At 37.6% G+C, this 13,543-nt stretch overlaps 1 protein-coding gene across 1 annotated transcript in view; it reads right to left on the bottom strand.

Annotated features, from left to right (window-relative positions):
• LOC102870330 (myosin-3-like) overlaps nt 1-13,543 on the bottom strand; it is a 154,129-nt gene that overhangs the window by 55,745 nt on the left and 84,841 nt on the right. Inside the window, exons 18-19 of the mRNA XM_006897220.1 lie at nt 5,439-5,586; nt 4,080-4,161 (exon numbers count right to left, since the gene is read on the bottom strand). Coding sequence (XP_006897282.1) covers nt 4,080-4,161; nt 5,439-5,586 — 230 coding nt within the window. The remainder of the gene's footprint in view (nt 1-4,079; nt 4,162-5,438; nt 5,587-13,543) is intronic.

Raw genomic sequence — 13,543 nt, 5'->3', positions numbered from 1 at the left:
TAATTGTGCTTATATAATTATGAGAAATTGATATGTAAACCAAGAAGCAGTGGTCTGAACTTAGTAAGGAAATAAAGCATGATTTAAAATCAGAAACAGTGTGTGTCAAGGTTGTATCCTTTTCCCATATCTGTTTGGGCTGTATGTTGAGCAAATAATTAGTGAAGCTGGACTCTATGAAGAGGAATGCAGCATCAGGATCAGAGGACTGCTCTTCAACAAACTGTGTTAAGGAGATGACATAACCTTGTTTGTTGAAAATGAGGAGGTTGCTTGAAATATTTGCTGCAGAAGAAACATTTGCTGTAGTCAAAGACACAACCTTCAATATGGATTGCATCTCAGCATCAAGAAAATAAAAGTTCTCACCACTGGGCCAATAGGCAACATCATGATAGATGAAGAAAGTATTAAAGTTGTCATTTATTTTATCTTAGTTGGATCAACAATCAACATCTTTGGTACCAGACAGCAGGAGATCAGGGAACATATTATTTTGTACAGCTACACTGTCAGGGACCTGTCCAAAAATACATAAGGAGCAATGATTTCAGTTTGGTGACTAAGGTACATTTAATTCAGGTCATGTTTTTTTCAATCACTTGCTATGCTTATGAGAGCTTAGATGACGAATAAAGATGACAGAAGAATAATGATGCCTTTGAGCAGTGTTGTTCGAAAAGGACACTGATTATCCCATGGACTAACCAAAAGAACAAGCAAGAAAATGTGTAGCCAGAGTGCATCTTGGAGGAAAGGATGGGTTTGTCTCTCATACTTTGGACATGTTACTAGGAAAGGCTATTGTCTGCTGTTCTCGTATACCACCAAGTTGAAACTGATTGGCCTTCAAGCAGGTTTTCAGAGGCAGTTAATCCCACAGAAGTTGATTGCCCATCCTTCTTCTACAGAGTAGATGGTGAATTCATAGCACATGCCTTTGAGATTGCAATGCAGGGTCTTACCACTAGGCCACTAGAGCTATCCAGAGATTAGCTCATGGGAACTATTTCTTGGAAAAGGATACTATGGTTAGAAAGGTAGAGGGGTCAGTGAAAGAGAGGAAGACCCTCAACAAGATCAATTGACACAGTGGCTGCAGCAATGGATAAGCACAGCATAAGACAGACTTCAGGTCTGTTGTTCACAGGGTCACTAAGAGTCACACTAGACTCAACAGCACCTGATGACAGCAGCAACAGTATAGAATACAGGGCACAGAAATAAGCACAAAAACCTTCAGGAAAACAATACTATCTCCCCAGGAACATTCAACAGGAGTTTCTGTTGTAAACACTGTGAGTTCCTATTTCTTCCTGAATGTCAAGACCTTAGACAAAACAATTCAAACCACATTTTATGATGAGGCTGGATTAGAAGAGAGGATTAGATTCATAAAGCAGCCCATTTCTTAGCCAAAACAAATGTTGTGTTAAGGTAACAATGAGTGATTATTAGGATTGAAATAGCTAAATTCAGTGATCTAAGAGGGGTTGTGGAAAGGGCAAAACTTTTGAGTTAGACAAACCTAAAATGGAATCCCAGGTTTGTTCTGTGTTAACTGAGTGGTTTGGGGCAAGTTACTTGACTTCCCTGAAGTTAAATACTGTTCAAAATTCTGTTCCAAAATTCTGGAAAGTATTAAGAAATGGTGTGTGAAAATGCTCTCTCATATAGTACCTGTGCACAACTGATGCTTATTCTTTCACCTCTTTGGTGTAATTAGTATCAGATAAAGGAGGATGTTACTAATAATCAAACATCCTGTAAACTTCCAAGTTCAACTTCCTTTATTGAAATTGTGTTAAATAATAGCAAGATAGATTCATTTCCTTTTTTATTGTTCAACCCTTAACTAATGAACTAAAGAAAATAAAAATATCAGATATATCCACTTACAAAGAAAAATGATACGCACTTTTACAATTTAGTAGTAAAAAAGGTAAATAATGCCATTTTTAAAATGTGCAAAGAATCTGAGTATACCTATCTCTAAAGAAGATATATGAATAGCCAGTAACACATGAAAATATTCTTAATATGATTTGTGATTAAGAAAATAAAAATAAAAAATGTTAGTTAACACCTACTCAGATGGTGTCTATAGTCTCCATGGCAGACAAGTATCTGTAGAGAAACTGAAACCTCACACATTGTTGACAGGAATGTAAAATTGTTCAGCCACTTTGGAAATCAATTCAACAATCTCTTGAAATGTTAAACTTAAATAATATATAAGTAAGCACAATAATACATAAATAAGCATTAATGCAACAGTTTTATTTCTAGGTATATACCTAAAAGAATAGAAAAACTGTGTGCAAACAAAAACTTGTACATATGTGTATACAGCAGAATTATTCATACATAATAGCCAAAAAGTAAACATTGTGCAAACTCTCAGTCAGTGAAGAAATGGTTAAAAAATGTGGTATAGGCATGAAAAGGAATAGCATTTGACCACAAAAAATAAAGTTCTGATCAAATTTATTAATGTCACTGGATTACATATGTAATAAATATGGAAAGGGTAAATTTCTGTTATTATAAAAAATTAATAAAGTTATGTTTAATCTAGCTCTATTCCTCAGAGCCAAAAGGTAAGCATATCTAAAATATCCATCAACAGATGAATGAATAAACAAAATATGCTTCATACACACAGAAAATATTAACTAATACAACTCATTGTTGAGTTGGAATCAGCACATAGCAGAGCCTCTAACAGGTTTTCTGAGACTATAACATGAAAAGAGATTGCCTGCTCAGCTTTCTTCCACAGAACAGCTGGTGGGTTTGAACCATCAGCCTTTGTGTTGGCAGCTCAACTTCTAAACCATTAGGTTACCAGAGCTCCCTTAATATTGAAATATTACTGAGTTAGTTGCTCTTTTGGCAGTCACAGTGTAGTCAATTCTCTTTTCTAATACCACAATTTCAAAGTCATCAATTTTCTCCCATGCAAAGGAATTTCATTTGTAGGAGATTGTCCATCTTACTCCTGCAAAGCAGCTGGTGGATTCAAACCACCTGCCTTTGGGTTCGCAGCACAACTCCTTATTCCCAGATCTCCCTTATTACATAGACTGTTGCTCAGTCATAAAGAAAACGAAGTTCTCATAAATGCCACAACATAGACAAACCCTGAAAACATGATACTAACTGGAAAAACTGGGTCATAATACATCACATGCTATATGATGCTTTTTATATGGACAGCTCAGAATAGGTGAATCTGTAGTCAAAAAGCAGATTCCTGGTTCCTGGTCCTAAGTGAGGGGAATTTAGAGAAGATAAGGAATTATGGCTAATGACTATAGGGTTTTTTTCTGGAATGATGAAAATATTTTTAAATTGACTGTATAAATGATTGTACAAATTTATAGATATATTGAAAATCAAGTTAATGGTATCATTGAAGTTAGTAAACTTTTGGTGTAACTCAATAAAGAATTTTTTAAAAGAAAAGGAAGAATGATGGATTGGTAGATCCTTAAACAGAACCTCCAGCTCCATTTGGCTGAAAGGATTACAGCACTCACTCACACTCAAGCCACAGACTGAGGCCACGCTGATTGCCTGCTGCACATATTAACAGCCAGGAGAATGCCCTTCTGTGACTTTCTCCTTTGGCAGAGAAATACTATTTGCACTTTACTTTGCCAGGGAACCCTTTCCAGGCATTCATCTACTTTGTGGTCTCTTCTAAAGAGGTTCACTTATAGATTTTCTTTCTTCTTGTATGTGTAATGAGATTGAAGACTTCTTACAGGCATAAGTAAACTTAAATCCCAAACCAGTCTGTATCTAAAACACATTTCACCAAAACCTCCAATTGGTTATACAGATATCAGAGTTTATGCTACTGAGGGAATAGAAAGTCCACCAAATGACTTTTAAGTTGACCTAAATAAGTTTTCATTTCTTGCCAGTAATAGTTGATACTTCTCAAAGCATCTAACCTATACTTGTTGTAAGACGACAGTTCTTAACACTTAAAGGTAGTAAAAATACCCATAGGAGGAACATCAGAATTTGGTAACACTAAAAATGAAATTGAAACCCAATCTGATACTCACTGCCATGCTTAGATCAGTGCTCATCTTGCTGCAAGCTGAAGGATCTGTTCTCGGGTGAGAGCCCCCTCTGGGGCTTGGGCACCTAGCAGGAGAAGGTAGTTATTGACTACAGAGAGCAAAACAAAAACCTTACTCCCAACACAGGAAACTCAGTTTTTAAAAAGCACATGTGAGCCTGTAAGAGAGTTTTTCTGCCTTCTTAGGTTTACTACATTTCTAATTCAGTTCATCTCTTCAGTGAAATAGAATGAAAAAAAACGGCTCCCACTCCATCAGGGCAAGGCCACAGATCACAGGGAGGCCAGCCGGAAATGCAAATGAAGGATTTGCGATTCAAAGAACTTGCTTCCTCACTCTCAATACAGAAAGGAAAGTTCTTTGGGGTAGATGTATCCACAAACTCAGCTGACAATCCTGAACATTCCGAGGGATTTAAGCCAGTGTACTTAAAAATGTAGGTAAGCACATAATGGTTATCAAGAGTAAGTACAGCCTGGGGACATGGATGGGTTCTCAGAGACTTGTTACCCTTCTAATGGGATGGAAATATAATACAAATTTACCTGACAAAGAAACCAGACAACAACAACAACAGCAACAACAAAAAATGTACCATGTATCATTTATTAAGAGTTTTTAAAAATGTATTCATTGTTGTGCATTTTCTTCCCCTTCGCACCCCCTCCTCTAGCCCAACCCATAATGTACCCCTTGTTCCAGATTATTCTCATACATATAATGCATAATCATATATTCCTTTCTTCCTTTCATCCGTTCTAATGCAGTGTTCATTATCTATCCACCCTTTCCCCAATCCCTCTCCAACAATCCCCCCATTTGAGGACATTATGCTAAGTGAAATATCTCAGTCACAAAAGGATAAATACTGCATAATATATTTTTGACACTGAGAGACATTGTAAAGAGCTAGGATTATAATACATAACATGTTGGCAGCTTGAATCCATTACCCTGAGTAAGACTGGCAGTAGCCTCTCATTAAGATTTACAACCTTGGCAATCCAAGGAAGGGACTCTATGAGTTGGATCCAACTTCACAGCAGTGGGAGACATTGAAGGTCACCTAATTTGTCTTTTTGATTGTAGAATGGATGATATTAAGTGTTAAAAGCAATACAAGAAATACAAACTTCAATAAAACTATTGTAATGCTTTTGTTTTAAAATTGTTGATCTGTAGAAAGTTAAAGAAGTTCCATAAATACAAGAAATTAGGTCTAGCTATTTAAATAGCTAAATTAGGTCTAGATATTAAAATTTACCTGGATGAAATGTTAGGCAGTAAGATTAGGTTACTCGTGAAGGGTGAGGTGAGTTAACTTTTGATTTATTATCTTACCTTTGTCCTCTTGTCACATCTAAAGCACCATGCTTTATTGATGCATATTTGGGCCCCTCACACGAAGAACGAATTCGGTTAGCTATACATGAGAAAAGTGTAAATCCCAGTCTTGTAATATCTGTGAGACTCTCCAGATGCAAGTCATCTGCCAAACAGGTAAGAATAAAAAGAGACTTATTTCTGGATTAAACTATATCAAAGCACAAATTCTTCTCCTCTTGAGATTTATTATTTCTGGGAAAGCAAAGGTGAATTCAGTTTTATTAACTTTTTAATGTAAGCTTTTGAATACTTAATTACATGGGATGAGAATATAAAATATTTTCAATGAGCTGTGGCCAGGAAGCTCCTTGTTTAAAGTCAACTGAACCTGGTGGGGCCCTTGGTATTTTAACGACAGTTAGGTGTTAATTTTGTTTGGGACTAACATTCCTCTATTTGGTACAGAATTGGTCTGTCAATTTGCTCTACTAACATAACTTAGGTTGCTGTGATACTGAATGGTTACCCATGGTGGACAGTGTTTGGTGGGGCTAGCTACCAGATTAAGACAGGCTTAGAAGCAGGAGTGGCATCCACTTCTTAAACAATATGTCTCTGGAAACTCTATGAACTTAGAGAAACAACGAAAGTTATTGAACAGGGTTCAGGTCTTTTGTTCATAGCGCTGAGTAATATTCAACTTGACAGCACGTAACAACAACAAATTACTGTGCCCAAATATCTTAAAAGCATGCCCACGGTCCTGAACAAAATAGTCACTTCATTAATGACAGCTATTTCCCTCTTCTGTTTTAAATGATAGAAAATCACTCTCTTCTATTTTTTATTCCTTCATAAGCTATTTTTTTAGATGTACCCATTTCTTTTGTTTTACCAAAACCAGTCATTACTTTTTTGGTTTCAACTACATCCAGATTATGATAAGAGTTGCCTCTTCCTGGAGGATTGCTAAAAATAAAATCCATTCTCTTTAGCCTCTCCAGCATTGTTATCGCCCCAGCTGATATACAACCTACTTCTGTTTCTCTGACATTATATTTCACTATATCCCAACCCAAATTCTCTTTATTGCAAATCCTCTTTATGGATTTCTGCAGTTTTAACTCTTCTCAAACACTTGGAGCTGTTGCTTTCTCACTTTACTCCTTTGGTGCAAGTCATTCTCCCCTAATTGGAATATATTTCCCAGGCCTCTTGCTTTTCCAAATCAAACCCATCCTTTAAGGTCTGCCTCGACATTGACTTACTCTGTGGGGTCTCATTTGACTAGTACATTCTGAGTCCAACTCTTAACACTTCACAAATCTGTGAGCTACTTTAAAGGTTCAAAGCAACCTATCAAACTCATCACTGTTGAGTTGGAACCTACTGAATGCTAAGCCCCCAGCAGGCTTTCAATGACTATAAATTGCACTGGAGATCTTGTTCCCCTGGAGTCATTGGTGAATTCAAATAGCCAGAGAAGAGATACTACCTTTGAGTTCCCTGCACAGCTCCCCACAGAGCAGGCCGCCATAGTTTAAATGTGAAATAGAGTTCTGGTTAAGCCCTTAGCTGCTAATTAAAGATCAGTAATTAAAAACAATCAGCTCCTTCAAGTGAAAGAGATATAGTGATTTGCTTTTATAAAGATTTATAGCCTTGGAAGCTCTATGGGGTGGTTCTACTCTGTCCTACAAAATTGATATAAGTCAGAATTTGACTCAAGAGCAATGCAAACTTTTTAATTTTTTAAAAATTTATTTTATTATTTTTGTGTGTGTATACTGTCAAATCAGATCTGACTGGTACAGGAGGAGATTGCCCCTCCTTCTCCAGCAGAGCATCTGGTGGATTCGAACTGAGCACCTTTGGAATTGCAGTGCAATTTATTGCCACTAGGACACCAGAGTTTTACAATGTAACTTTTTTTAGAGATAAGTAACCTGTGCCTTACTGAGAGTAGATGCTCAAATACATATTGGTAGACTGGATCAGGGATGAGTAAGTATTCAACAACTCTTTATATGCCAATACAAGAGAGAAAGACCCTGGATAACATGAACTGACTCAGTAACTGGGGAAATGGGGGTGGGTATATCTGAGACAATGATATCAGCAGAAGGTAGGGCAAAGTTCAGAGCTATTGTACACAGGTCACTAGCAGTCAAAGATAACTTGATGGCACATGACGACAACACCACCACCTTTCAAAAAGAACCTGAATCCTCCTGATCAATTGTAGGGGATTAGCTAGCCGTGCTTACCAATTAGTGGGGTATGCCAGCACACACACACGTCAAGGTCAAGGGTGTTGGATGTATTCTAGTTTCTTGACCTCTATATAGTTTAGAGCAACACTGTTCTGAAGGGGAAAACCGAGTGTTATTAGCTGTGGAAAGGCGTAGAAAAGGCTCTGGTGGTAAAACATATTTGGCTGCTGAAAATGTGGAAGTTTGAATTCACCAACCTTAGAAAGCTGAGGAAGGTCACTATGAATCGGAACTGTCTTAATGGCAGTGAGAGAGTTTAAAGAGGTATAAAGGAAACACTGGCAGCAGAGTGGTTAAGGTACTCAGCTATCAGTTGAAGATTTAATGGCTTGGACCCACTGGCCACTGCATGGATGGAGGAGGTAGCATTCTGCTTCTGTAAAGATTCACAACCTTGGAAACCCCATGGGATAGATCTGCTCTGTTATAGGACTGCTGAGAATTGGAGAATTTGGGGGGGAAGGGAATGGGCAGGGAGAAAAGTGCAACAACGAATGAACAGAAATCCAAAGTCTGTAAATTTTCATTACAATCAATTTAAAATAAAAAAAACTCAAAAAAACAGAATTGGAGTAGTCTCAATGTTAATACATTTTATGTTTAGGTTAAATAGGCTTAATAGTAATTATCAATAATATATCCCCTCATTTGTAAAAGTAGAAAGAATATCACTGCTCTCAGAGTTAGGGAAAAAAATTAAATGACATCAGACACTAAAGAGACTTTCATGCATTTGGTCAAAAGGGGGCATTTATTCTTTTTAAATACACATATAAGATGTAACATTTGATTAAAGTATAATTCTTATTGAAAACTATTTCCATATTCAATAACATTTTAGCATCATTCCTAATAATTGCCACACTGACAAAAACTAAGCCCTAAAAACAAAGAGACTTTGAGAAAAAGAGGCAGAGATGAAGGGGAAGTTAAATGATTTTCATAATCCTTCTATTACACAGTTTAAAATAGAGCTATTTTCAAGGCTAATCATGGAAATGAGTGTATGAAAGAAAAAAAATAGCTGCTTAGTTGTTCATCTCATAATGTCTTGAAAGAAAGGAGTTTAGAGATCTAAGACTACTAATATATCATGGACTCTATATATTTTGGCTTAGTAGTTTATTTCCAATCGGTTCTTAAGTAATTTTTTTCCCAATAACTTTATTGAAAGTTGTATCTCTTAATACCAAAACATAATGGAAGTTGGTTAGGTTACTTTTGAAAAACCAAAATTAACACTGATGTGTTCAAAATCCTGAAATGTATTAGTTCGTTGTGAAAGCTGAAAAGATAATCCATAAAACAGTTTACAATAGTTAAATATAAGATATGCTGTGGTTCTTCAGCTTATTTGTCAAATTAAGTAATTTTTAAGGTACAAACTTACCAATTGTTTCTGAGGTTGTTGGGTTATATTGGCACAAAGTGAGGGATCATAGTGTAGAAACTCTTTATCTAAACAATTCTGCCTTAAGAAAGCAATGGAGTGTCTTAAGACATGGAATAGTGAAATGGTTAAACAACAAAATGCATTAGACATTCGGTATGATACTACCTGAAGTAGTTAAAATGGACCATTTCTTTATTTTGTATTTTAGTTTCAGGGAATGTGTTTCTACCTTAAAGGTATACAATTAAAAGTATAAAAGCATTCTTTGAAGCTAAATTATGATTAAGACTACACATCAGAGAGCTGGACAATGAACAGGTAACAGAAGAATAATTGAGTTGTGGTGCTGGAGAAGAGAACTGCACTAACAGAAAACTATATATAGAAAACTAACAGTTCTGACCTGGGGAGAGTGAAACCAATGCTGCTCCTTGGAAGCTAGGATTTTGAAGCTCCACTAGTTCTTGGAGAAGTACATCATGCTTAGAAGGGTGGAGGGAGAGCACAATGGAGGAAGACCCCGGATGAGGTGGACTGACACAGTAACTGGTATAAAGTGGGTAGGTGTGTCCAAGACCAGCTCAGGATAGAGCAGAGTTCAGATCTATTGTACTTAGGGTTGCTATGAGTCATAGGTGACTTGACGGCATATAACCACCAGCACCACCACCACCACTAATTGCATTTTCTCTACTGTGTGACCTCTGTTTCACCATTGAAATCTTTAGGCAGACGCAAAAGGGACTAGTAAACATAACTTGGAGGAATGAAAATGGTGTCTGTGAAGTTTTTTTAGCAATAAAACTGTGATCATAGTGCTAGAGGTAAACACATATCCTGATTATGTTGTAACCAATGATGTCTTGATTACAGTGAGATTGATTAAAACATGTTTGAAATCAGAGGTTTTCTCAGCTCACTTTTTCTCAAGGGGGCTTCTGGAGACTCTACTTAGTGTGGTCTCCAACATGGAAGACTTTTTTTCTGCTTATACAGTTATGTCTGTTCTCTATCCTGAAATCAGACATGTGCAAATATGCCCTTTTTTTCTGCCTTTTCATTTCTCCAACGGTAACCATCCTATACCTTTTGAGAATTAATTTATGCATAAGGAGACATTTACCAAGGTCCATAAGGGAGCAAAGTACTTTAAACTCTTGGATGCCTTGTGATAACCAGATAGAAATTGGAAACATAATACAATTGTGATTTTATGCTTCTCTTTGTTGTTATGGGATGTCGAGTTGCCTGTGAATCATAGTGACCTTCCCTTGCCAATCTTACTGTCTCCAACACACCTATCCCTATTACCCTAGTGACTGAATCAATCCATCTCATCAAGGGTCTTCCTCTCCTGCACTGTCCCTTCACTCTCCCAAGCATGACATCCCTCTCCAAGGATGGGTCCTGCCTTGAAACATATCCAGAGTATGTCAGATGAAGCTTCAGAATCCTTGCCTCCAAGGAGCATCCTGGTTTCATCTTCTCAAAGACAAACTTGTTTGTTCTCCTAGCAGTCCATGGTACATTCAATACTCTTCTCCAGCACCACAGCTCAAAGGCATCAACTCTTCTTCTATCATCCTTAGTCATTGTCCATATTTCTGATGTATACCAATTAATTACAAAGACCATGGCCTGGATCAGGTCTACCTTAGTCTCCAGACTGACATCGTTGCTCTTCAGCACTTTGGAAAGGACAGACATTCCCAATGCACCTCATCTTTTAATTCCCTGGCTGCTGGTACCAAGGGTGTTGATTATAGAGTCAAGCAAACTGAAGCTGTCAACAATTTCAATCTCTTCACCATCTATTGTGATGCTGCCAAACAGCCAAGTGGTGAGAATCTTTGTTTTCTTGATGTTGAGCTTCAGTCTATACTGAAGGCTGCAGTCCTTGACCTTCTGCAGCAAGTGCTTCAGATCCTCTTCCGTTTCAGCAAGCAGGGTTGTATAATCTGCATAATGCAGATTGTTGATGAGTTTGCCTCCAATCCTGATGCCACACTTCTCCTCATAGAGCCCAGCCTCTCAGTTAATCTGTTCCACATATAGATTGAAAAGATACAGAGATAGGGCACGTCATTGATGCACACCCTTGCCAATTTTGAACCATGCAGTATTTCCTTACTCTATCTGATAAATGCCTCCTGGTCCAAGTATAGATTTCACATAAGCACAATCAAGTGTTCTGGGATTCCCATTCTTCTCAGAGTCAGCCACACTTCGTTGTGATTCATACATCAAATGCCTTTGCATAGTCAATGAAACACAGATAGATATCCCTCTGGTTCTCTCTTCCTCCAGCCAAAATCCATCTAACATTAGCTATAATATCCCTAGTACCACAACTTCTTCTAAATCCAGCCTGTACTTCAGGCAGTTCTCCATTGATATGCTGTTCTAGTTGTTTTTTTAGATAAGAATATTTTTCTAAAGGCAAAATTAGAGACACTAAACAGATTTCTGATTATGATGGACTGATGAAGTAGGATAGGCCAGAGAAGAAACTAAATAAGCAGAGAGATTTTGCAGGTCAACATTTCATTTTACTCTTCCGTGTAATACCTAAAGGAGGATGCAGGCATTACTCACTGTCAAAAAGCACAAGACTATAATACAAAGAGCAAACACTAATGTCATCTGTGGACTCCAGTGAATTATAAAGTATCAATTCTGGGTCATCAATTAAAAGTACCATGCCAGTGCAAATGTTAAAATAGAGGAAGTTACAATCAGTGCGGTAGAATAGACGGTAAATCTGTACCCTTTGGATAATTTTCTTGTGTATCTAAAGTTGCACTCACAAATAAAGTCTATAAAAACCAATATAATCAATACCATCTCACTACAGTAACAGTGGCAAAGTTTAACAGGAAAGCAAGTAATAAATGTTGGAGAGAATGTGGTGAGATAGGAATTCTTGTATATTATTGGTGGGATTGTAAAATGGTACAAACACTCTGGAAGGCATTTTGGTGCTTCCTCAAAAAGCTGAACACAGAAATTCCATATGACCCAGCTATTCCACTACTTGGAATATACCCTGAGAAAATGAGAACTGAGACATAAATGGAGATTTGTACATTAATGTTCATATTAGTGTTATTCACTATTGCAAGAAAATGGAAACAGCCAAGCTGTCCAACCACAATCGAATGGATTGAGAAATTATGGTACATTTATACAATGGAATACTCTACAGCATGCAGGAGCAATTATTTTGTTAATTATTACCTAACTTGAAAGTCCGTTTCTTGGAGGCAACGATTCTGAAGCTTCATCTGATATACTTTGGACATGTTGCAAGGAGGGACCAGTCCTTGGAAAAGGACGTCATGCTTGGGAGGGTGGAGGGACAACGCAGGAGTGGAGGACTTCTACTTCTATGAGGTGAATTGATTCAGTGACTGAGGTAATGGGGGTAGGTGTGTCGGAGATGGTGAGATTGGCACAGGATAGGGCAGAGTTTAGGACTATTGTGCACAGGGTAGCTATGAGTAGAAAGCGACTCGACAGCACATAACAACAATAATATTACCTAAGTTGGGAGAGACTGGACAATACTATGCTGACTGAACTCAGTCCCACCAGGATAAATACTACATAAAACCAATGCTGTAGAATGAGTATGAGGATCCAAGGTGGGGAGAGGGAGGGTGGAAGCAGAGGGATGAGGATGTGGGCGTGGGATAAACCATGGGGTTGTACAGTTTGAAGGGTAAAGGGGTGAGGAAAATTGGAAGAATCTGGTCTGAAAACAATGTCTTCCAATTTTGTAAATAAACTAGTAAAATAATAAAAAATATTTTCAAAATCAATATAAATATGAGGTTGTACCTATTAAAGCCAAAGCTCATCCTAAAGTTTAACATGTGATTATAAATTGAAGGGTAGTCTCAGATTTTTTTTAAAGATCCTTTGATAACAAATGTGCAGCCAAGCAAAGTAAATTCAGAAATCATTCGTCTATGGAAGAAGTTATCCAGAGTCACTAAGCAATGTGAGTTTACTCCTTTCATTTTGTAGATGTTTACAAGATCATGTTCTTTCTTAATTATATTTTATTATTAAAATCATTACACATTGGAGGCCTAATGGGTAAGGAATTGTGCTGCCAACCCAAAGGCAGGTGGTTCAAATCCATCAGCTTTTCTGCAGGAGACAGATAGGCAGTCTCCTCTTGTGCAATTAATGTTGTTGTTATTATGTGCCATTGAATCGGTTGCAACTCATAGCGGCCCTATGTACAACAGCCCTAAACCCTGCTCTATCCTGTGCCAATCACACTGTCTCTGATACACCCATCCTGATTACCCCAGTCACTGAATCAATCAACCTCATAGAGGGCCTTCCCCTCCTACGCTGTCCCTCCACCCTACCAAGCATGATGTCCATCTCCAAGGACCGGTCCCTCCTTACAACATGTCCAAAGTATGTTAGACAGAGCCTCA

The sequence above is a fragment of the Elephantulus edwardii genome, unplaced genomic scaffold (genome assembly GCF_000299155.1).
Source record: "Elephantulus edwardii isolate Elephantulus edwardi_28Jun2011 unplaced genomic scaffold, EleEdw1.0 scaffold00206, whole genome shotgun sequence".
Taxonomy (NCBI): Eukaryota; Metazoa; Chordata; class Mammalia; order Macroscelidea; family Macroscelididae; genus Elephantulus; species Elephantulus edwardii.
This window is presented reverse-complemented; position numbering and strand designations above follow the sequence as displayed.